General features: G+C 38.0%; 2 protein-coding genes and 1 pseudogene across 4 annotated transcripts in view; 2 read left to right on the top strand and 1 right to left on the bottom strand.

The window, feature by feature from the left end:
* LOC147571897 (uncharacterized) overlaps positions 1-4,290 on the top strand; it is a 121,972-nt pseudogene extending 117,682 nt beyond the window's left edge.
* The window catches only part of EMC2 (ER membrane protein complex subunit 2), a 564,357-nt gene that overhangs the window by 357,592 nt on the left and 181,393 nt on the right, over positions 1-25,372 (top strand). For 2 of the 3 annotated variants that reach the window (XR_015246900.1, XR_015246899.1), the window contains one exon: positions 6,930-9,588. The gene's annotated coding sequence lies outside the window, so the exon portion shown is untranslated. Of the gene's footprint in view, positions 1-6,929; positions 10,698-11,179; positions 11,315-25,372 lie in introns of those variants that run through there. The other variant, XR_015246898.1, reaches the window with a different exon arrangement.
* On the bottom strand, positions 6,844-7,975 carry TMEM74 (transmembrane protein 74). Its single transcript, XM_025923042.2, has one exon. It carries the CDS (start codon positions 7,885-7,887, stop codon positions 6,970-6,972), a length of 918 nt encoding a protein of 305 aa, XP_025778827.1. The 5' UTR covers positions 7,888-7,975; the 3' UTR covers positions 6,844-6,969.

Below are 25,372 nucleotides of genomic sequence, written 5' to 3'. Positions count from 1 at the left end.
TTAGTTGTGTAACTTTGGCCAGTTATCTAATATTCTTGAGCTCCAGTCTTTTATTTTTAAAATGAAGGTAATAATTCTTAGCTTGCAGGAGTGTTGTGAGAGTCTAGTAAGGTATAAATTCCATAACATATAGTAAGGAATTAAGAAAGTGCTTCCTCCTGCTCAGGAGTTCAAAGAATTGGGATTGGTATTTTAATCCCTTCATTTTTATGATAAAGTAATACAACAAAATCATAATAGGTAATCTTAAAGTAAATTGGGAGCATTTCCCTCGTTAAAAAGCACTACTGAATTTTATGTTTCTGGGAGTTTTTAGAATAGTTTTTTGTTGTTGTTGTTTTTCTGGGGTATTTTTTTGCCCTCAGTATAAAAATATTAAAAATAAATGGATCAAGCAGTCATCAGAGAATGCAGGAATTTTTATGTTGATACATAATATGCTTTAACAACACAAAGACCTTAGAAATTGTGGTGGTTATTAGTGTTTGCCAAACAGCCCTAGGTCTCCCCACTTCAGGGCACATGACGGAACTGCATTTCCTGGCCCGACTGGGACTATGTAATTAGTCCTAGCCGGCAAGTTGCCAGGAGGTCCAGTGCCTGTTCCAGACCATTCAGACTCTCTTCTTCCCTAGAGCCTGACAACCAGCAACATTGGAAAGGTAGCTAAATCAGATAGGGTCTCTAAGAGACTTCTTGCTGACCTGTAAGAGTCATATAAAAAAGATACTGTGGAATTGTAGCAGCATTATGTAGCTCATTCCAAATGATCAGAGGTGGTTAAAAAAAAAAGTCTTCTAGCAAAAAGTACATAAAACTACATTATACATATATGTTTATTTATATATGTGTGTGTGTGTGTGTGTGTGTGTGTGTGTGTATATAACTAGTTCTTTTCTTTTATACTACATAAGAATCTTGATCCAATTTTTGTTTTAAATAAGTGTAGTAAATTATGAAGCTTCACTTTAAACTGCCCCCTTAGAAGTCTCAGCCTTGACAATACTAATACACAATAAGGATAACATTTCACTTAATAATATAAATTATTATTCATCCTTCAAATGAAAATGGAGATCAAAAGTAGATTAAGAGAAATTTAAGAGTAGGATCATAAGTTAATTTGATTTTTTTTCATCTAAAAGCTTTCTAGATATTTGGATAAGTATTTTTTAAAATATCAATAAATACCAATTCATGTGTTTTTCCCACATCGTGCAATTCACACTCTAAGTTTAATACTGAGTAAAACCAACTAGCTTTGACTATTTCATACAAAGTAAAATAATAAAGTATGGTTTATATTGTTCAATGATATAGTAGCAAGAAAAATGACATATTGGAGTCAGGGTAAATATCACTTGCAATTTTTTTGCACAAATAATTTCAAATATAATCTTAAAAGACCAAATCAGCATCACAGATTCATATTCAAATCAATAAAAGTTAACAAACACAATGAAACATCTTTATAAACAGTTTTATTTTAAAATGATATGACACACTTGCAATTAACACATAAGGCATCACATGCCCAAAGGAAAAGCCCATAACCTTAATAACTGCCCTTTTAGAATATTAAAACACATAATCAACATCAAATTATTTTTCTTGTTTGGCAAGAAAAATAAAATTAAAAGCAGGATGAGAACCACAAAATAGAAACTCCCAATATACTATATAGTAATAATCCATCGTTGCATTCTTGTACAACATTTGTTCAGAGCCTGGGTAGGAAGCATAAAGATGGCAGTGGGAGAGTAAGACTGGCTCTTCCCAAAACACAGGAAAATTGCTAAAACTTGGAGCAGAGGAAAGTACTGTCTGCTTCCCATATTTCCTTGAAATAAAACAAGAATTCATGGTAAAATAACTTCTAAATATGCCACACTCTTATGAGCCCGAAATTGAGTGGTTAAGAAAATAAATCAAACATCTGTGAGATGCTGACCAGCCAAAAGAGAACTATGTAATTATGGCATTTCATTCTGAGGTTGATTCTAAATCCTTAATTCATGACCTGTGAAAGACTTCTGTTATCCTTAAAGTCAATGTTAAGGCATGCCAAGTTTCCTATAAGAAAATTATTCTAACAATAGCTTTGGGTATTACAGTTCTACAATTATAAAACATTCTCCTAATACATATATAGACTTGAGTGGACATAAACTTACGCATTAACAAACATAAACTACAGGTATGCTCTTAAATGTAAGCCACAGATTATTGAAATCACTTTTACATATTTAAAAGAACATCCCCCTTTTTACAGTGTCAGTGCACAAATCAGGCAAATTATTTCCCAAGGCTTCTGACCATAAAAGTTGGAAGGAGAGAATATTATAGAGTACTATGAACCATAAAATGATATAGCTGAAAGACAATGATATGTTAATTCTCTTTCTTATGAACCCTTTTATGCTGGGAAAAGCCAGTGAGACTTCATTATAATTCTTTTCATTGTAGTCATTCTTTATGCCCAGTTCTGGGAAAGGTCAAACCCCATTACAGAGAACTGTAAGGATCTGTCTTATTCCTTTGTCACAGTGGAATCTAGCTGGTGGTATTAAATCTTGCTGAATAGGTGAGCCATTGGTGAAGGTTGTGAATCTCTTTGGTCAGACCACATTTTTGTGGTGGCAGTAATTGCCGCAATGGTATCTGACCTTCAGATTGAAAAACCTTCTCCTACTAGATATATAGAATTTTTTTTTTTCCTTAACTCTAGATGACTAATCCAGGTAAGGTTTTGCATATGCCTGTCATTGCACATATGAAAGATGAAGGCTGAAATGTTTAAATGCTCTTGCTAGAATTTTTGCCTGTCACAAGAAGCAACAAAAAGTAGAGCCGCTTGGGTTCAGACCCTAATTCCTGCCATTCAGCTGGCGTAGTGCTCACTCAGTCACTACCCTTACTCTGGAGGACAAAGGGAAGGCACAAATGAATTTAGTAGGGCAGTCTCTTTGTCTAAATTTGCACCTCAAAGGACATGTGCCAGCACTGGTCCAATTGGGTCCCTAAAACAAGTAAGTATGAGAGGGAGGTATTTTCAGCTAAGATATTTTAAGTAGCCATCAAAGCATGTAATACCAGTATCAGGCAAGTATCTAAGCCCCAATAAGGAGCCTTTTATTAAAGCCATTAGGAGGATCAGGGGCACCTGGGTGGCTCAGCAGGTTGCACGTCCAACTTTGGCTCAGATCATGATCTCACGGTTCATGAGTTTGAGCCCACATTGGGCTTGCCGGTATCAGCACAGAGCCTGGCTGTCAAAGTAAAACCCACTTCGGATCCTCTGTCCCTGTCTCTCTCTGCCCCACCCTTGCTCACACTCTCTCTCTCAAAAATAAACAAACATTTAATAGATAGATAGATAGATAGATAGATAGATAGATAGATAGATAGATAGATAGATAGAAGGATTAAACTGTCCATTAGCATATAGATCCCAGTAGTAATAGAGAAAGCTTTCTTTCTGGTACTCACCCCTTTGGACCGCATTACTGAACAATGAACTGCTTTACGATTAGGAAAGTACTTTAGTTTAGTTTTTTAACACCTGATAAAAAGTTTAAGACCTAAACCACAGACCTCTGAAAAAGCTTTGCTGTTCCAGATCTAGCAATAAAAGGTTTCATGGACAATGACCAGCACCATGTTAAAAAGATAGATGTAAGGTCATAATCTCCATGTAGGATCCAAGACCAACACCATAGCTATCATCTGTTCAATGTGTGTAATATAATCACCTGATCTGCCAAAGTCCTTCTAAATAAATATATTTAGAGCCCAAAGCCTCTGTATCTGATTGGAAACAATAGTGTCTAAAGTCCAGGGCTTTTTGTTGCTTGTGTTACCAAGGCTTTAAATTCAAGTAATCCTTATCTTGAATTCAGGCACTGATAGGATCGACTAGGGCTATACAAGGGAATACTGGAGGAAAGCTGATTAAGGCAGTTATCTGAACTGTGTCAACACAGCACTATAGGAGATGTCCAGATGATTTCTGAATTGGTTCTTTTTGGAGTAATAGTCTGCCATCATATAAGTAGAGACTTGAAAGAGATGTGTCCTATATATGGACAGATTTAAATAGTGTTGAAATAAGTAAGCATTGATTACTATACTTCAATTTTAAAATTTTAAGGAAGGGAAGGAAGAAATATATTCTGACTTGTTAGGTCTTTCCTCATGCATGTCTTTTACTAATTGGGATACATATACAGATATAATAGGATGGATATATATATATATATATATATATATATATATATATATATATACACACACATACATACATACACATATATCCCTTAGATCACATCAGAACTGTATGTGATTTGGTAGCACTGGAAGATTCATTAAATGTTTCCAAATGAAAAGTTCTGGCTTTTTCTCCTTTATCCAGTTTTACATTATTGAAAAACTTCCTAACACTTGATTCTCAAACTTGTCCTCCTTCATGAGCTGAAAATCAGGCTGCACATTAATTCAGTTTAGCCTGCAATTTGGCTAATTAATCATGTTTCTCCAATAAATAAAAACAAAACTCAGCTGATCCCACTTAGCTTTTAAGAACAAGCATTATTTTTTTAACGTATTTTTTTTAAAAGACACACAGCCCAGACCTACTCACTCATCCAAGGATATCATTACCTTATTGCCCCAACTTAATGTATGGTGGGGCCCAAGCAGGTTTGAATCTGATAATTTATAAACCTTCAAAATATTGAATTTATACTTCCAGTAAGCCAACTTCAGCATAAACCGTGACATGAGAATCACAATAAAACAAAAACTTTTTTCAAAAAGCACGATGAAACAGCAATAGAAAACAAAAATCACGTTTATGATGTTTCAATTATTTCCAAGTCAGTTAATAGCCTGTTATATAGAATAAGGTAATTCAGCTACATCTAGCTTCCTCTGATGTCCACGTAAGTTCTCATTTTTACCTAATAATTCTTTCACATGCCTGCCCTCTCTATTTTTACTATCTTCTGATCTTACCTTTTTGATTTTCATCTTAACCCTTAGTAACACACAGTGTACCTAACTCATCAAATCAATCTCTGACATCAACAGGAGCTCATTCACATAAACATCCTGACTCACACACTCTGCCAGCCAAAGTCACCCACATATTCCAGTCCTCAATAACAACAAAAACTTCAGGCATTAGAATTAGGCTTTAGAATCAATAAAGAAATCATGTTCTCACTTACCCATCTCTGCCCTCCCACCCCAAATTCCAAGTTCCAGCCCTTTGTAAGATCCTGGTAATGCACTAATGGAAGTTAAAAGAGCTCTTGCAGTGGGAGGATGGAAACACCTCAAAGATTAATTGCAAAATGCAAGCTATTTGAGGCTCCATTTCCTACCCCTTCCCGAACCATAACTATACGGAGACAGTGTGTTAGTATGGACACTGGGTGTGTGTTTTGCAAAGTTGTGACCACTTCGCCCATCGTGCCTCTCACAGAGCAAGTGTAAACATCATGAGGCAAGGCATCACAGTTTCCGAGGGCCTGGATGAGGAACGGAGAGAGACACTTAGACCATGTTAGGAGGAGGCGAGTTTTCGTGAGGATGCAGTTCCCACTGAATCAGTTTCCTCTCTCTTTGTCACTCTTATCTTTTAATTTTTTGGCTGTGGGCTTAAGGACTGCTTCCATTCTGGGGCAATGGTTTGTTGCTTTGCCAAGAGTAAGTGATACCAATTTCTAAATGTTTCTAACAGTCTAGCTGCAATTGTATTGGAAATTTTCTCCAAACAATAACAAAATGTCACCTGGGTGTGTCTGAGCTAATCATGGCTCTGACCTGCCTAGAGGTTTATATGTCTGGAAATATATTAAAAATGTCTAATGCTTTACCTCTCTGGTGTGAGAACCAGGAGACTTCAAGAGCCCGGGTAACCTGTGGGATAGCTAAACCACAAACAGAAAATAAAATTTATGTAAGCAATTAATTTTACTGTACCTAGAAAATGGGCATGCAACACCAGCTCATATCTGGCACTAACATTCTGGGTTAAATTCAGATTGGTCTAATAATGATTTATATATTTTTCTTTTCCTAGAAAGTTTATTCTAATGATTTAGTTACCACTTCTGAGTACAGGAATGATTATAAATACAACATATATATTCTTGCATTTTTAAAATAATCAACATCCTCAAGCTTCAAAATATTCAAATTCAAAACCCTATATTTTAACGTTCAGCCAAATTAGAGGAAGAAAAAATTTAGCAAGAGAATGGATAAGCACCTTTGAGAATTAAATGTAAGCCTTATTGTGTGATTAGTGCTTAGGTTCTTTTTCACAAAATAAGTTACTAATTGATCCTACTGTGTGCAGGACTTCTTAATGTCCAAAGAATACCCCATACCATGTTAAAAAATCATTTGTACGCTGGTTGTTAGAAATATTTTGCTATAGAAACAGAAGCTGATGGCCATTATAGATTAATTAATCTCAGCTCTTTACAAGGACAGGTGTAGCTGGTTGTAGTTTCTTAATGCATCTTAACACAGCTTTTCTTGTAAATAAAAAATACATATAGAACAAAAACAGGGGCGCCTGGGTGGCGCAGTCGGTTAAGCGTCCGACTTCAGCCAGGTCACGATCTCGCGGTCCGTGAGTTCGAGCCCGGCGTCGGGCTCTGTCTGGGCTGATGGCTCGAGCCTGGAGCCTGTTTCTGATTCTGTGTCTCCCTCTCTCTCTGCCCCTCCCCCGTTCATGCTCTGTCTCTCTCTGTCCCAAAAAATAAATAAATGTTGAAAAAAAAAATGAAAAAAAAAAATAAAAAAAATAAAAGAACAAAAACACTCACTGGCTGTTGGTTTGTGAAATGAGCATTTCCTGACAAGCAAATAAACTGCACTGTTAATAAGAAAAGTGGTTGGTTGGTTTGTTTTCACAGAAAATGCTAACACAGACCCTCAAGAAGTTCACAACCAGAATTAACTCTGTACATCAAGAGCGTCTTCTTCTACCAAGGACAGTTCCAGGGTGTTTTCATTCGTGCCGGTTTTCATCCTGAAGTTGAAAGAACCGTAGAGTTTTGCAGACTCTTTGGAAGAGGCAAACCTGTTGCGACGATATAGCTCCCCCTTCCACATAGACATCATCAGCAAACAGGACAGAACGACCCCCCCAAGAGTGAGCAGGCAGAGTCCCGCAATCACACAGCGATCCAGGTGAGCCCCCAACCTTGCGCTCTCCTTCTCCAAGCGTTCCATCTCCCGGGCCGCCACGGTGTTGGGATCCACAGTCACTTCCCGTGGAACAATGTAAGAGATGATCACCAGCAAGATGCCAGTGACCAAGAACAAGATGGCACTGATGAAACCATAGTCAACTGACCTCCCTGAAGATGTGGCTTCCGAACTTACATCATCCTCATCTTCGGATATCAAGGATACGGCAGCCTCATGGGACCACTCGTTTGGATTTCCCCAGCCAACGTCTCCCAGGTGATTGCTCCCTTTTGCTGAAGGGGAGCATCGGTTCCTTTGCTCTAAGTTGACATTCTCATCCACACAGGTAAAAGAAGTTTCTAATTCCTGGCTGCAGCAGTTGCAGACTTTCCGCCCTGCTGTTATTTGGTTGTTCCCTGAGTTGAGAGGTCCTGGTGGCAAGGAGTCTGTCTGAATAACTCTGTCTTGCAAAGAGGAGGAGGGGGATGCTGGAGAAGGACTAAGTTTAGATCCTTCAATCTCAGCTGCTTTTGGTGTTGACGTACAGTGTCTCTGGCAGCAGAGAGCAGCTTTGATGGCTGCTGCATCTGCCTGGCCATCAGGAGGGCCTCCTGAATGCCAGTCCCCAGCATCGCACAGGACAGCCTGGCTGCTCTTCTTAGCAAGGGAGTGGAGCTCCATCGGAGCTAGTCAGACATCCCCCAGCAGCTTCTGAGAATTCTGCCAACAGCAACACAGATAAGAACCCAACAAGAGCTAAGGCTGCACTACCAAGAGTATCGCTCCTGAGGTCCCCATCTCCTTTTCAGCCACAACTGTAGACACCTCAGCCCCAATTCCTCTAAAAGGAGTAAAAGAAAGGAGAGGATACCTAGTGGCAAGAAAGTATGAAGAGGGCAAGTCCTCTGACTTATCACCAGGATTAACACTGAGAAACTTAGGTCAGGGTAGAAAAGAAGCACAGAGGAAGTAGCAGTGTCTCTGAAGAAAGCATTGCCGTCACCAAGCCAAATTTATCCAAGGACTCACACATTACTGTGACAGGATCCCTCAAATAAGAAGGCAAGTTTCCTGTAGAGAGACACAAATGAGAAAGGCAGGGACCTTTTTTAGCAGAGCCGCGATTTTCTGGAGAACCTGGGGAAGCACACACTTCTCAACAATTCAGTTAAATTACGTTTACACTATCTTTGTTCAGAACAGATTCTAATACAGATTAGCTTTACAGCATCACCATGGACGAACAAATATGTCATCATCAGCTGGGCTTTATTGGAACTGGGGCTCAGCATTTTGATTGAGTAGCTGAAGTGGGTAAAAGATGGCTGGTTTAATCAGCCACCTTTCTTAAACTTACACCTCATACATCCAATGACCTTAGTCAACCAGCCCTGTATTTTCAAGACCCTTGCTTGTTCGTTGTGCTTTCTTTCTCAGCCCTTGTGGCTACATGACACCAGCTTGTTATGGACCCAGAAGTATGCAGACAACATGCCTTAACTGTGTGACCCCTGCCAAATACGAGGGGCCAGCCCACTCCACACCCTTCCCCCCAACACACCTACCTGCTCTGGGTACAGGTCTGCTACTCTTGCTCACTGCGTCTGAATGGGTCTGAGTTCATCTCCCTCTGCCTACTTTGCTAAGAAACATGCATGCCAAATTGACCATCTGAAAGTTTTTATTTAGAAGTAAACTGACAGTAAAAGACAAATTATAAACCCACAGAGTCAACAGTTTGTGAGGTAAGCAGGTGAGAAGTTATTTCCAAAGTTCCAAAATTACGTTTGGCACTTTGTATCCATGACATGCCCTTACCCCCACCACAGCACGGGACCTTTCTGTGATAGAACTTTGGGTTGAGCAGAAAACTGCCTATCTTTCTCTGCTTCTACCATCCTTTGCAGGATAGACTCCCTTTTCACTGTCACCAAGTACAGCAGTTTCAAGCAAAGGCCCTCTTTATTTTGCTTTCCAGTAATAATTGATTTAAACCATGGTTTGTGGGTTTATTATGCTCACAATCCACAGCTCCAACACCTGGTTACCCACACAGATGCACAAGTAAGGCTCACCTAATGGTCTACCTGGCAACTCAACTTAAAATACGGGAGAGGAAATCCACATCCTTGCTGCTCTACGTTACAGTTTGTTTTGTTTTTAAACAAACCACTTCTCTCCTACTACCAAAGTTTCTCTGTAGCTAAAACAGAAAAACAAAACAAAATACAAAAAGACCAAATGCAAAAAACATTCAAGTGAACCAGAACTTTCCTTTAGCAAATGGATACGGATCTCTACAGCTGGATCCCTCCAGGAAGGAAGTGGTGACAATGTATTTGATCAATTCCTGAAATGAAAAATCATCTCGCTGTGCCCTCAGACATGAGGTTCTCTGATTAACTTTTGGCACGATTAACTCATCATATTGGGCTTTTTTTTTTTTTTTTTTTTTTTTTTTTTGATTAAAATGGGCAGAGCCCCTCATGAGACTTCCCATTTATAACAGAGGGAATGAAATCTCCACTTAATTCCCGTCTCCTGCTTCCCTCTCTCTTTAAAGAAAAGATAGACTCTGCTTGTTCCATCAGAGATATACTAGCTGCACAGTCGATTCCCTTTGCAGCTCCGTAATCCGGGGCTTCCATCCTCAGTAGAGAAAGGATAATCCCATGGGACCAGCTAAAGGCTCTTTCCTTCCGTCTCCTGCCTCTCCGTCTCTCTGGTTAAGAGCGCGGTTAATGAAATTGCACCTCAAAGCGAGGGGACAGCACTTTGCCTCCTCCGTCTGCCATTAACTAAACATTAACATCTGCATTGGAACTAACTAATACGGGCGAGGCTGATCTGGGGAAGCGACCTCGGGATCCGTCCAGCGCTCACTGTGCGAGAAGAGCGCGCAGCAAGCTCCGGGAAGCGATGCTCCCTGCGAGATCAATCCATCCATTCCGGGTGAACCTCAGGGCGCCCAGAGTCCGGCTGCGTTCGCCAAATACCCCGAGGCGAGGCAAGCAAGCACCTAGGGCAGGGAGTGGGGACGCGCTCCGCTGCTCCGCCAGGCTCCCGGGGTGGGGGGGGTCTCTCCCTCGCCCCAGCGCCTCCTCCCGGTCCCACTCTCCGTCACTCACCCCTGCTTTGACCACCACGTGCGGCTGGAGCACCGCGCGCCTGTTCCTGCGCGGCTCCACGGGAAAGTCTTCCGATTACCAGCCGTGGCACTTGTAGCCTCAGCGCGCCGCTGGGCTCCACGGGGTGGGCAGCGCCTGCTGTGCCGGTTGGGAGGGGCGGGGCGGGGCACTTCTTCTTGCTGAGCATCCCGGGAGTTGTAGTCCAGGGGCAGTCTCCATCCGTGACCTACCCCCACCCCGTTCTCTCTCACTCCTGACTTTTGCCCTTCCTGAAGACATTCCCGCTATACCTTCAGACTCCTGATTGGCTCTTTGGAAGAAATCGCTGTGTCCTAAACTCAAGGTTGGGTCCTTCAGCCTCAGGTAGGGCTGTAGGATTATGGGGGAAGGAGTGTATATTTAGTTCCAACCCTGTGCCAGGCAGTATGCATCTTTTGGCTTATTTAATAGAACAGATCTTCGAAGTAGATTTTATTAATCCTCATTCTACAGATGAGGAAAGAGGCTCAGAGGAATTGTTTCATCCAAGATTACAAAGACAATAAATGGTACCTAATAAATTTTATTCAGCAATGTATTTCCAAAGTCATTGCCTTGCCCACAAAATCAGGAGAAATATGACCATTGAGGGTAAGGGATTGTTCTTTTTGCCTATGCATCCTCTGTGCCTAGCCAAATGTCTGATATCTGTTGAATTATGAATAGTAATGACCTAAAGTAGCAGAAATTAACATAAATAACACTTATTACTGCCATGTTCTCTTGTGATTATTTCAGATACATTAACTTATTTAATATTCACAATTAATTTTTAGAGTCCTACAAAAAAATTATCATTTTTACAGGAGAGGAAACTGAATTACAAAGAAGCTGAGTAATTTGTTCGAAGTTGTAAACTTGATACTCAGCAGAGGTGGTGCATGAACTCCAAAAGGTTCTAAGCATTATGCAACTTGAATGAATGGAAGAAAGACCAAAAGGTAAGAAAAGAAAGTGTTGGGAATAAAGGAAATCTGTAGGTGAAGCTACTGAGTTATGACTTTCAAGATAGAGCAGAGTAACTTCTTTGGATCACCCACCTTTGTAACCATAGTAGATTGCAGCAGCCAACAGCCAAAAGGAATGTGTGGTTTGTGGATCATCTCTCAAGTTTTCGGAGTCACCTTTGGGACTATTGTAGGGTTATTGATTGTTTTCATCTAAGGGAAGCAAAAGAATGGCTGTAATGTAACTTTTTGCTACTTGTGAGTAGCTCACATAAACTGTGGTTGCTTGCTTTCAAGTGAGAAGTAAATCTCCTATAATGACAGTTTTGTTGGTTTTCCTTTATAGTGATCGAATCCATAGTATCATAGTTCCAGGGACTTCACAATCCAGCCACTTTAAGATCTTTTTTCCCCATGACTCCCTTTTAGCCGGTTAGGCCCATTTGTTGATAAGCATGCCTTGTGTATTTGTGGTTTCTTCTCCGTTGCTTATTACACTTTTTTCCAGTGAGAATATCCTTCTTTCAATCCCCTATTCTTTCCACTCTTTGAGGACTATCTCCTCAAACCACACCTGCAGGGATACATACTGTTTTTAGTACTTCACATTTAAAAGGGGAACACAAAGGCACCATAGGATCTCGAGAAGACAGCAACTGAGAAGTGGAAGAAACTTAAACGCACATTGGACAGGCAGACACTGAAGGAACTTGGGATATTTAGTCAGAAGAGACTTAGAGGACACAAAAACTAGCTTTAAATAATTTGAGGTTTGTGAAAAGGAAGAGGTTAAAGGGGTAAAAGCAGAACCAATGACAATAATAGTAGTATTTATTATTCCTAATGTGTTCTCATCTTTAATTCCTACACCAGCTCTATAAGGGAACATGTATTATTGTACCCATTTTGCAGTGTAGAAACCGAGAAGTGAAAAGTGGAGTCTCTGTCCCAAGATTTCAGAACTAATAACTGACAGAGCCAAGATTCTAACTTGGGTCTGTCTGATTCCAGGACCCGGATCTCTTCACCACCACACTATACTGAGCAATGCTTCACAGCACAGCATACATAAGAGGTGATAGTATTTACTGCACTGGGATAAACATAAGAGGTTTCTCAGGGCCATAGTTCTGGGGCTATGGCTCCTTCAGGCCCTGCAAAACAGCTAGAAAGGCCAAGGGAACAAATAAGCCAGCACGTCTATAATACAATGGAGCACCTGAGGATGGCAGACACAGGGACTGAGAAGTTTTGGGTAGCACTATCACATTTAACAAGAGGGTTGATTTGGGGCTGATTATAAGGAATAACATTCTCTCCAGGAACTTGAAATAGGGTGTCTCATGAAAGTGAATTCTGTATTACTGGAGAGGATGAAGGAAGAACCATTTATTAGTGATGTCATGGAAGACATTCATCCAGTTGGATTAGAGGACCTCTATAGTTTCCCTACCATAGATATAAAAGTTACATCACTTTTATGAATCCCTTTTCCTCCAAACCAGCCCGCCAAAGATTCTGCCTCCTATGAGCTTTACTAAGACTTGTCAGCCCTGATTTTTTTTTTTTTAATTTATCAGCCACTGCCTTGTGACATTTTTTGTATGTCTAGATAGCTACTACATATTGTTCAACTTCTCACTTTGGTAACTAGCCCTCTAACAGCAATGTAAGCTCCTTATGGTCAGTATTCGTGTATTAAATGTCTTATTACCTCCTTCAGAAAGTGCAGCATTTCTATTGAATAGAGGGAGGGAAAAAGAACTGATACTGGAGAGGATTATCTATCCACATGATTCTCTCTCATGCCCTATTTCTATATATAGTACATTTGACTGTCTACATATTATTGGGCGTTAAAAAAAAACATCATCTCTTTGCCATATACTACAAAATCTCATTCAAAATTCTGCAGAAAAAGAGTAAATGTAGACTGACTGAGCTCCTGGAAAGAAAACCTCTGCCAAAAATACCACTTGCTGGAATAACTTCACTCTCTCTCCTGTAAGTCCATATCTAAAACATTCCTCAAAATCTGACCTGAGAACCTTTTTCAAGATTCAAGAGCCTTTCTTGTTCAACATCCCCAATTTCTTATTACTCTTCTAATTGGCATTCTCATGACATAATACATTTCCTTTTATACAGTCATTTTACATATGTAGAATTATTTCATGTATATTTTATATTGCTTGCTATGTAGTATGTCTTCCCAGATAAAATTTAAGCTCTTTGAGAGCTTTCTATAATTTTGAAGCTACACATGGGCATGAAACAGCAAAATATGTGAGCAACATGGTTCCTCAATATATGCTTACAAAATAATTGACATTAGTAAAGTGGTGATATTAAGGTCTAAATAACGATTTTGATCTCACATAATTTTTAACATATCACATTTTTTGTTTGCTTATATTCTGTGAATCTTGGGGGAGCATTTATGATTCACTAAGTTAATCAGGTAAAAAACGGATTCTGAGAAGTAAATCTACCAAGTGAATCAAGGGTAGTGAAGGGACTTGTTCTGTTACAATCAGTCTCTTATAATGATGACTGAGGATGCTTTCCAGTTTTCTCTCTTCAGCAATGATAATAAGGACAGATTGTAAATAAATACCCTTAGTAGGTTCAGAGTTATCAGAAGATGCTAGGCTGTAAAGAGGTAAAAAAGGCATTTTTACAGTTGGCTATGTAGAGGCTCAGTCATTTAATGACAGCAGCACAGGAATATGACTTACTTTGTGCACCAAACTGGGGACTTCTGAATGATGGAAGAAAAGACTTACAAATGACCAAAATTTAGAGTAATGATCTCATTTACTAACTAAGTTCTGGAACAAAAAAAGTCATATTAAATTTTAAAGTTTCCTTTAAATAAAAATGCTTACAGTGGCCAGGCAGGCATGCTATTTAAATTAATAAAGTATCAGATAGAGACAATTAGGATCAGGGAAGACTTCAGCCAAATTGAGAGCAAGTGTTTTTCCTAAAGGGATCAGTATCCACTAACTGCTTTACCTGATTTTTGTCAGGTAAATAAAATAAAAGTCAGATAGCAATAAAAGTCAGATAATCCAATTTGTATTCAAAAATTAAAAATATTGGGGCACCTGGGTAGCTCAGTCAGTTGCACATCAACTTTGATTTCTGCTCGTCATAATCTCAGGTTGTGAGATCAAGCCCCCACGTCCAGCTCCACGCTGAGCACAGAGCCTGCTTAAGATTTTCTGTCTCTCCCTCTGCACCTCTCCCCCTCCTCGAATAAAATAAAACAAAATTTAAAAAAGCAAAAATTAAAAATATTTTAATTTAAATTTAAAACATTTAAACTTGTGTGGGTCAAAGGAAACATAACTACAGGAAACATCTATTTCCAGTAATAAGGAAACTAGATGACTTAGATCCACCCACTACTGAGGATTATTAGAAAATCTAGACAAAGTGTATAAAAATCATGTGCTTAAAGTCATGCAAATTTAAGAAGATAGAGAATAATTACTGGGCCAGAATCTTCAGAAGGAGAGAGGCTCAGAGAGGCAAGTCAGAAGCTTCGAGCTTCCTTTTACTTGAGGATGTTAGATATTTACAGAGGGGAGAGCAGAGAGGCTAAGAACCTAAGGAGAGTAGGGGTTGGGGTCCTGAGTCTGCCAAAGGAAGGAATTGTAGTGAACTACAATTGACGCTGGTAAAATGGTGTCCATTCTAAACTCTGGGTTGAAATCGCTAGCAGTGTGAACCAGAAGATAGGCCCTCACAGGTAGCACACTTCAGTCTCTTAAAATGTCAATCCCTAAAATTGAACCAAGGTTATTTCAAAGTGTTAGGACACCAGTTACTTGGCAGAAGAATTCTCTGAAAAAAAAAGAAAAAAGAAAAAACTACAGCATCCTCTCAGACCAATTCTACAATTTTGCTAATACACTGACTCATAGTGAAAAATAACCATGAAAAAAGCCAATTTCTAAATGTCACATACTATATAATTTTATATGTATATATAAAACACATTTTCAAAATGACAAAATTATAGAGATAGAAAACAAATTAGTTTTTCTCATGGGTTAAGGATGGTGGAGGGTGAGGGAGTGGGTGTGACTGTAACTCTAAGGGATAGCTTGAGAGAGATATTCATGGTGATGGAATAGTTCTGTATCTTGATCATGGTTGTGGTTATATGAATCTGTGGTTACATGTGGTTATCACATGTGGTAACTGATAGTTTTTTGGTTTGACATTCCATATAGTTACACAAAATGTAACCATTGCGGGAAACTGAAGGATATACAAGATCTTGCTGTAATACCTTTGCAACTTTCCAAGAATCTATAATTTTAAGATAAAAAGCAAAACAAAAAGCGAAGCACATCAGAAGATTATATTACATTCATGAAAACAAACAGAAACATAAAGCAATAGAAAAGACCAATGGGAGTCCTTGGATATTGGAGAACTTTAGCTATATTTACTGTGCTTAATGAAATAGACAAAAATTTAGAATTTTGTCAGAGATCTGGAAATGAAAAAATAAAACATAATCAAAATTAAGAACTCAAAAGATGAAATAAGAGATTAGACACAGTAAAGAGAAATTAGTGAATTGGAGATAGATCAACATCTCAGGGCACCTGAGTGGCTCAGTCGGTTAAGTGTCCAACTCTTGACTTTGGCCCATGTCATGATCTCATGGTTCTGAGATGGATCTCACAGTTCTTAGGATTCTCTCTCTCTCCCTCTCTCTCTCTGCCCCTCCCCAACTTGTGCAAGCACGTGAGCATGCACATGCACACATTCTCTCTCTCTCTCTCAAAATAAATAAACTTATAAAATAAAATAAAATAAACATCTCAAACAAATCACAAAGAGACAAAAGAATGAAAAATACAGAAGTGAAGGTTAAAAATATAAAAGCTACACAGTCAAGTTCCAATCAGGGATTCTTGTGTCTAAGGAATAAACTTTTCTCTCTCTCCTGGGAGGAGAAGAGAAGGCAGTTTTCTCTTGCTCCTGTATATAAACAGGTAATATCAGTTTTTCTGATCCTCACTTGTGATACAGACTTTGAAGTTTGTACACATAGGACATGTGACTTGGCTTTCATTACATTGTCCCAGGAGTAAAAATTGGGGTGTTGGAAACCACCTGGTCATTATTTTCTTTTTAAATGAAAAATGGTAAACTGTCTGTGCCCCAAATCATGTGCACATTCAAGGTAAAATTAATAAATATTAATATTTTCTAAAACAATAGCAGGAATGAAGAAAAGAGGCTAGCTACTAAAAAATACTAATTATAGTTGTATAATTCTACTTATATTAAGTTAGTAAAAGAGGCAACACTATACCGGAATATTTTGGTGAAACAGTGGAGAAAAGTAAGAATGTGGTTACCATAAATGTCCATATAAAGGCTATCTTTGCAAGGGATGGAGGGAATAGTGATTTGGAGAAGGCAAAGTGAGAGGCTTCTGGGACATAGCACTATTCTATTCCTGACCCACATATGTTTACACAAGTATTCTTTTTGAGCTAAATTATGGGAGGTAACTCTTTATTTCATGCATTGTTCTCTGTGTAGGAGATCACAATAAAAAGATAAAGATGCCTTTGGAGAGGATTCAGGTTTTAAGTACCTGATTTGAATCTTTGCATTAAGAATTTGTACCAGTCTAAGTATTTATTCTCCTATCTTAAGAAGAACTTGAAGATGGTTTCCTTTAGCTTGGTTTCACTTGGCATAGTGTTTTTTTTTTTTTTTTTTTTTTTTTTTTTAATGATTATTTCTGAGTCAGAGAGAGAGACTCTGAGTCAGAGTCATTTATTTATGAGTGGGGGAGGGGCAGAGAAAGAGGAAGACACAGAATCAGAAGCAGGCTCCAGGCTCTGAGTTGTCAGCACAGAGCCCGTCGTGGGGCTCAAACTCACAAACTGGGAGATCATGACCTGAACTGAAGTCGGTCGCTCAACTGGGTGAGCCACGCAGGCACCCCTCACCTGGCATATTGTTATGTATGGAGAGTGGGCAAGTATATGATATTACAGGACCCCTGATACCATACTACCATGATCTTTTTTGTTATTTATTCAAAAACTGTTTCAATTCCCTTCAACTCTCTCCGTGTCCTTTATCACATCCCTTTCCAGAGATACGATCCAGTTTATAGTTCCATCACTGCACTGAAGTTCTTTGTTCAATTCATTAATAACATTCAGTAGTTCAGCCATTCACTCAAGTATTAATTGAATGTCAAAAGTTGTATGGTAAGTGCCAGATGTAGAGCGGTGCACTGAATGGATACATCCCAACTTTCAAGGAGTTTACAATCTGGTGGGAGATGTGCCAATTTAACAGACAAGTATAATGCCATTTCATCAGTGTTCTGACAGAGGAATAGTGATATAGTAGGAATATACCAGAAGAGTACCTAATTCAGAATTGGCAGGTCAAAGTCGACTCCCAGATGATGTACTATCTAGACGAGACATATATATAGAAAAAAATTAGCTTTGAAGAATGAGGTAGCCTGATGAACAGTGGGTGACAAATCAGAAGTGAATTACTGCAGTTCAAGAAAATTCAGTATGTATACAATAGAAAGTGTGAGGGGGGAAAATGTCAAATAACGATGTTGGAAATGTCAGTAGAGGAAAGGTCACTTTGGGACTGGCAAGTAAGAATAAGGTGTGTGGACTTAATTCTAAAAACAGCAAAATTCCAATGGTGGCTTTTAAGTAGGAGAATAATAAGATCATATTTGAATCTTAAAAAGATCATTTTGGGGGATATATTGAAGAAAAGCTAGGCTAGTGTGATCAAATAGTTTATAATAATTATCCAAGCAAGAGATAATGACAGTGAGATATAAAGATATAGGTAAGTTACAAGGTAAAGATATATCATGCAAATATTAATTAGAAGGAGGCTGAGGTGTCTATATTAAAGTGGGCTTCAGGACAATGAATGTTACAAGGGATAAGAGAAATAATGATAAAATGTCCAGTTCATCAAGAAGACACATAACCAGAAGTGTGGATACACCCCCCTGCATCTCTGTAGAGCCACATGTCCAGTTGTGTTGAATGGAATGTGTGTGGAAGTGATGTGTGTTAACTTCCAGGATAAAATAGTTAAGGGTCTGATGTTTCTGTCCATTTTACTCTTCATGCTGTCTGCTCTCTGTATGATGTTAAAATGACCTTGAAGCCACAATATGAAAGCAGCCTCGACTGCTGAATCACAGCATAGAGGAGAGCTACTTGATCCATATCAGACTCAGACATGAGCATAAAATAAACTTCTGTGGCAGTGAGGTTCTGAATCTATTTGGCACAACAGTTAGCCTTCTCTCCTTAAATGCAACAGCAAAAAGGAGCTCAGAAAGTGGACAGAAAGCATCTGGTCATCTCTACCTATGTAGATAATGGTTTCAGCAGTTACTGTGTTTTGTTTTGCTTTCCTTTACTATTAAGGAGAATAAAGGTTTTATTGTAGATTTTTCATATCATATTTTTTATTATTGCTAATCTTTCAAGTGATATTATTTCAATACTTAAACTAAGTTACCCTTCTACTTGAATTTTCTTCCCTCACTTTCACTTTCTTTTTCCCTATAAAATAAGTATGTTTGAAAAGCATAATAACTTTATAGCTGAATTTCATACTTTTGAATATGTGTCAGAGGAATAAGCAAGTTGGATTCCTATAAATGTATAAACATGGCTCCAGCCCATTATTTGCCTCAATGTGTTTATATATATATATATATATGCATATATATGTAATATATAATATGTACATATATACATATATATTAGTAATATATATAATATACATGTATTAGTTTTTAAATATTAATTTATATATAATATTAAATTGATATTAGTTTTGTGGGGTATAATTAAATATCTAGGAGGAAAGGAGATTCAACTCTTTAAAAATTCAACAGGTTTCATTATTGTAATACTTTGAGACCCTTTATTTTTTTTTTTAAATTTTTTTTTCAACGTTTATTTATTTTTGGGACAGAGAGAGACAGAGCATGAACGGGGGAGGGGCAGAGAGAGAGGGAGACACAGAATCGGAAACAGGCTCCAGGCTCTGAACCATCAGCCCAGAGCCCGACGCGGGGCTCGAACTCACGGACTGCGAGATCGTGACCTGGCTGAAGTCGGACGCTTAACCGACTGCGCCACCCAGGCGCCCCTTTTGAGACCCTTTAAATGGCCAATGTATGATTTGACTCTAACAGTAAGGCATGTTTTTAGGTTTCCCAACCTTATAGGATTATGATTCTTATTTTTCACAAACACAAAGCATCCTGTAGAACTATTGTTTTGTAAAATAAACTTTGGGATACACTGCTACAAAGGAATGATTTTTTTTTTACAGAAATATCAAATAAGACTATTTCATATTTTGGTTCATATTTCTCAAGGCCCTTTATAATTCAACTCTGTTATAGTACTATTGGAGACCTGACTTTAATAAGCGTCTCAGGTGGTGGTTGTGCTTCATTATTTGTTCTCTTCTGTTGTTAAACTTTATGGTATATGGTTGACTTTAGTGTTTTATCATTGCTGTTAGTATCAGTATCAGTTTTCTAACTCTGTGCTTGGTTCTTCTTGGTGTAGGCTCTCATCATCTCTTGTTTGGGTGGCTATAATTATCTGGTACATAGTACCTAAAAGAATCATAATAGTACTGCTTATTTGACTAGTGTGAGAAATAATTAAATAAAATGTTTGCAAAGGAGTTAGAACAGTGCTTGACATGTAAATGATCTAATTAATGTTAGAATATTATTATATTTTAGCTATTAATTTGTTTCTCACCTGTTCCCCTGATGTTTAGTCCATCTATTAATTTTTAAAATTTCAACAATTATGTGTTTCACTTCCCAGGCCTTTAATTTTTTTCTTTTGTGTAACCATTTGTGCTATTTCTTATTTTATAAATGTGATGTCATACCTTAACTTTTCAGGGATTTTAATTATACATATCTTCAAATTTACAATCAATATCACTTTTGATTCCTCTTTTAACTATTTCATAGGCATAAGGTCTTCAGTTTTGTCTCTCTTTAATGGGATGTCTTTCCTCAGATATTTGGCCATTTGTATTGTGTTTATCTTTACAGTGGAAATTTTGTGTTGGATTTGCTGCTCTGTTTGTTTTGGTAGCTTGTAGTAGCTTCTTATTTCTTCAGGCACGTCTTACCTGCTTTTCATATTTTAGAAATTTTTCCTGATTTCTGCCCCACTGATAGTCCTACACGTTTTATAGAGAAGGTTATTAGTGACAAAGTTCATGACTTGGCCTTTGTGTAACTCTTTTTCCTCACCTCCCAGCATACACTTCAGCTTCATAAACTATCTGCAATTTACTGAATATTTCCAGCTTTACTCTTAGCATTCCTTTTCCAAAGCTGCCTTTTCTGCTTAAACTAGCTGGTTCTGAATTTCGTTCCCTCAACTTGTCAGTATAGGTCAACTCTGCTGGAGCATGGCTTTCTCTATAAAATTCTTCCCTACCCTGAATAGCATTGACCACTACTTCCTGGGTATCTCAGTCTAACCCAGCTCTTATACACTCATCAGAACGCCAGTAATATATATCTTTATTTTGTCTGTTTGTGTGTGACAGGGAAGAACATTCACTTCCAACCTTCACTTCCCTTCTAAAGAGGGCAAATGTCAAGGAATGTCTTTCAATTTGCTGAGCTGGGTGATATATGAAAGTGCAATCTGGGAAGCTGAGAAAGATTAAATAGTGCTATATATGGAAAGAGGTGGGGGAGGCAAATCCCAGAGTGAGAAGGAGACTGAAATCAGACACTGAGAGGCTGGAAGAGAGGGACTTTTGAGGAGGAGGAAGGAAAAAAATCACACACAGTGAAAGGAGATTAGGGAAGATTTTGTGAGTAGGATAGGAAGAGGAAAAAGAAGAAAGGTTGGGTAAAAAGTTTTCTGTGCAAAATGGATTTTTGCGTCCTCAAATTCTTGAGTCCAGTATATTTCAAGAGTCAGGTGTTTTGTTTGCTTTGGTTTTGGTTTGATTTTTTTTTTTTTTTTTGTAGTTTAAAAAGCTAAAACTTTGCATCTACAATATATTTTGTAGCCCCAGTGGGATCTGGGGCAGGACCCTATGGTCAAATACATTAATATATTTTTTTAGTGAAAAGTATATATATCCACACCAGTTTGGATAAAGAAAGAATGTAAATAGTCTTTCCTAAGCACACATTTGGTTTTGCTGCCAAATGAATTTACTACAAATTAGTAAAAATCCTTTTGGTTTACTAATTTTGGAATCATGACTAAGCAACTATGGTCCTGTATAATCCTTGCCTTCACTGCTCTACCAAATCTTCCTGTATTTGACTGGGCTCACTCTTGTGTCTATGGTCAAATGCTGGGTCATTGGTCTAGGATGTCCTGAGCTGGGGGTGGTTTGTCTCTGTTCTTCCAGGTCATCCAGCCAACTAGACCTGGCTAGTTCACACGGTAGCAGCAGGGTTCCAAGAGAGTGAGTAGAAGCACACAAAGCCTCTTGGAGGCTAAGCTCAACACTGGCATGTGGTCATTTCCAACACATATTTTAAATCAAATCATCAACCTAGCCTAATACAAGGGATAGGAAAGCAGACTCTACCTCTTAATGTGAGGATCTATAAAGTCACATTGCTAGGAATGTAGAACAATTAGGACTTTTTTTTTTCAATCAAGCTACATATGCTGAGTCTGAACATAAAGTGGAGATGGTTAGAGAACTGATGTTATCTAGGTCCAGTCACAAATTCATTGGTTGCCTCACCACTATCAATTTCCCACCATTCTATTTTATAGCAGTATTTGGATTTCCTTTTAGGTAGCCATCTTCCTTTTTTGTGTAGTAGCTTTTTGGGTTGAGGAAATTGACTCTACTGTCTGCTCAAGGGCATAAATCGGTAAATCTAATCACATTCCCTTAGGCTACAGGTTAGGGAATGAGTCCTAAACAAACACGGGACTTCTATAGCCAAAACTGGCTCAGAAACAGTCCAATGAAGGTTAAGTACAAGATTTTGATCAATGATTGAGGATGGAAGAAGCATGTAGTCCCTGTTTCTGCTCAGAACCACAAGATAAGTTAGCCTGAGGACGAAGCTGACACACAGGAAGAGGGAAGAGGCTAAAGAATCACAAAGAAACAGAATCAAAGTCAAGGTCAAACTGCTAAGTTTCCTCTTGGTCTTGAGCTTCTTGGTAACTTGAGTGAACAGATCTCCAGCCTGAGTTGCGTTTTCTAATACCTATGAAAGCATTCAAACGTGACATATTTTCATACCTTTTTCCAACTCATTAGACTTCTTGAGGTAGGTACCAGGTTTAAGTTCTCCAGCTCTCCAGTTTAAGCATAGTGCCTTTGTCATGGTAGATCTAAAATAAGTGTTTGGTTAAGAGCCCTATATAATCTAAAGCCTGCTGAAACATAGTTCTCCAGTATGAATAAAATATAAGCAATATTTATAAATAAGAAAACAAAAGGTAGTAAGCAGGCCCCAACTCATAGGGCTCAGTTCATATGTATAAATGAATGTATAAATCAGTTTATAAATGAAGAACTTAAGCCTGAAATCTATCATTCCATACAGTTCTATTTTGCTATAGCAATATATTTTAAAAAGCTATAAATAAATGCCTTTGGTTAAAACAAAAAATTACCACACACACACACACACACACACACACACACACACACGACCCTAACCAGAAGGAAGGAAATGTTCCAGAAAGGACAATCCAATCGTATTTTTATGGATAGTGGGTTTTCAGAATAAGAAAAGGAAAATAAACAACAGAAGAATTAAAGAACAAGTTCATAGTGAAATATCATGAACATGGCACTTCCACAAATAATATTCTAATTTCGTAAAATATGTAAGCAAGCTAAACCTAATTCTGTAAGTCCTTATTAACATTTTGATTTCAGTGTTCCTAGGAAAAGGGAATTTGGTTATTTGGCAAGGGGTGTTGTGAAAATTAACTAGAATGGATGCTTGACTGAAATGAAAACCAAATAGCAATGCGAAATGTTAGTTCTGTGAGACAGAGACAGAGCTCTTACATGGTCAGAGTTCTGTCTTTCTTTGATCTTAATGGGAATTAGAATGTAATTTATGTCTCAACCTTCAAGATAAAACCCATCCTTTATAAAATCAAGACAAATTAACTTTAAGTAGCAATAGAGATAAAGGGTAAATATTGGGGGAAAAAACACTGTAATGAACTGTGAAATATGTAATGAGAGAAAGTCTGTCACTGTGCAGAATCAGTGTCACGTTCACATTTGCTAAGCTAGGAATCCGTCTATCAAAAATATCTTAGAAATAATTAGTGTATCATTACAGTATTACTCTGTGTTCCTCTCACTTTAGGGGCAGACTTAAGTAACTCATTACCAAATTCTCTTAACCCAAGAGAGTCCTCATTTCTATGTTTATGCATCTATCAAAGTCTTACTTCCTTACAGTCTTATCAGATAAGAGTATCGTATATATTTCTTCAAGATTTATGATTAAGATAATAAAAACAGATGCTATCTTCAAATAATACCCAAGAAAATGAAATTATAAATTTCAAGTACAGGACAACTTAATTTGTTCAGTCTTTGTTTAGCTATAATTGGTGACTTTTTTTTATTATGTTATTGTCTGCACATCACATTTATTGCTTGACACATTGGTGAAATTTGTAGAGCACACACAGTCTAGTCAAGCACTATGCTAGATTCTGGGAATTCAAAAACAGAGGATCAATATCTTTACTTTCAAGTTTCTCCCAATGTAGTGCAGGCTAGTTTGTAGAAGGAACATTTTCCTTATTTTTTTCAAAGAAAATGAGAAGCCCCAGCATTTTAGTCTACAAGCAATTGTTCCTGTGTATTAAAAGTCTTACAGCTCATTTACCTACTCACAAGATGCCTTTAAATCTCTCTGGAACTTAACCAAATTGCTCAATTGAATCACCTCAGGCACCTGACATTCTATTAAGTAGAATGATTAAATAGATGACCTCCTATAAACTAAGTTCCTCTTCCTCTGTCTTCTCTCAACAAGAGTGACAACTCCAACTTCTCTTTGGGGAAAGATGGGAAGAACCTACCTTAAAATAATCCGTAATTTAAGCATTCATGTGATTCCCAAGCAAAACCAAAAGAGAAAGAGTTGGTACATTCTGTCATCGAAATTATAATGAAGTAAAAGACTCCAAAGCAATTCTCCTTTCATCTAACTCTGAATTAAAAGTGAAAGACATTGTTACAGGCCCTTTATCCTCATAAATATTTTAAATCTCATGAGCAGATGTGCTTGCTGTTTCTCTTAATTGAGCTTTGAGAATCCAGTCACTGGAGTGGGTTAGCACTTCTGGCAATCTCAGTGGGTTTTTCTGCTATCTCTGCTTCCCCCAAAGAAGCTGACTTTCAATGGTTTGACCATTGGGACAAGGGATAAGTTGATTTCAAATTAACGCATCCTTTCAGGCATTTGTGTAAATGTGGATAATTTTTTTAATCTTACTGTCAGGAGGTAAAATCGTTTATATTTAGAAAAATAAATGATCCATCCAGAAACGTGTGGGTGTCATAGCCATGTATCTCAGACCTTAAATCTGTTCTCTCTCACTCTTAAAAAATAAATTGAGTATGAATTTTTACTGTTCTCTCCTGAATAACTTAGATGTCGAGGAGCTTTAGTCTTGCTTCAGTGCTCTCATAATCCTCTGCACATAACCCTGCAATCACAATTTCTACAATATTTGTCAGTTCAGTTCCCATATCCCCCACCAAACTGCAGGCCTCCCTTAGAGCAAGGAATATGGTTTATTCATCTCAGTATCCTCAGTGCCCAACAGAGTGTGAAACAAAAAAAAGTCAAAGCACATTGACTAAGAAAGGAAGGAAGAAAATATGGAGGAGAGGCATATAAAGATCAATTATGTGGGGAAATGTTTTAATAATGTAGTAGGAGATGGTTAGAAATTCTCCATTGTAACATCTACTTGGGAAAATCGTGTT

This window comes from Puma concolor, chromosome F2 (assembly GCF_028749965.1).
Source record: "Puma concolor isolate L17-30 chromosome F2, mPumCon1.1.hap2, whole genome shotgun sequence".
In the NCBI taxonomy this organism is placed as follows: domain Eukaryota; kingdom Metazoa; phylum Chordata; class Mammalia; order Carnivora; family Felidae; genus Puma; species Puma concolor.
The sequence above is the reverse complement of the archived record's forward strand: the minus strand, read 5'-3'. Positions and strand labels throughout refer to the sequence as shown.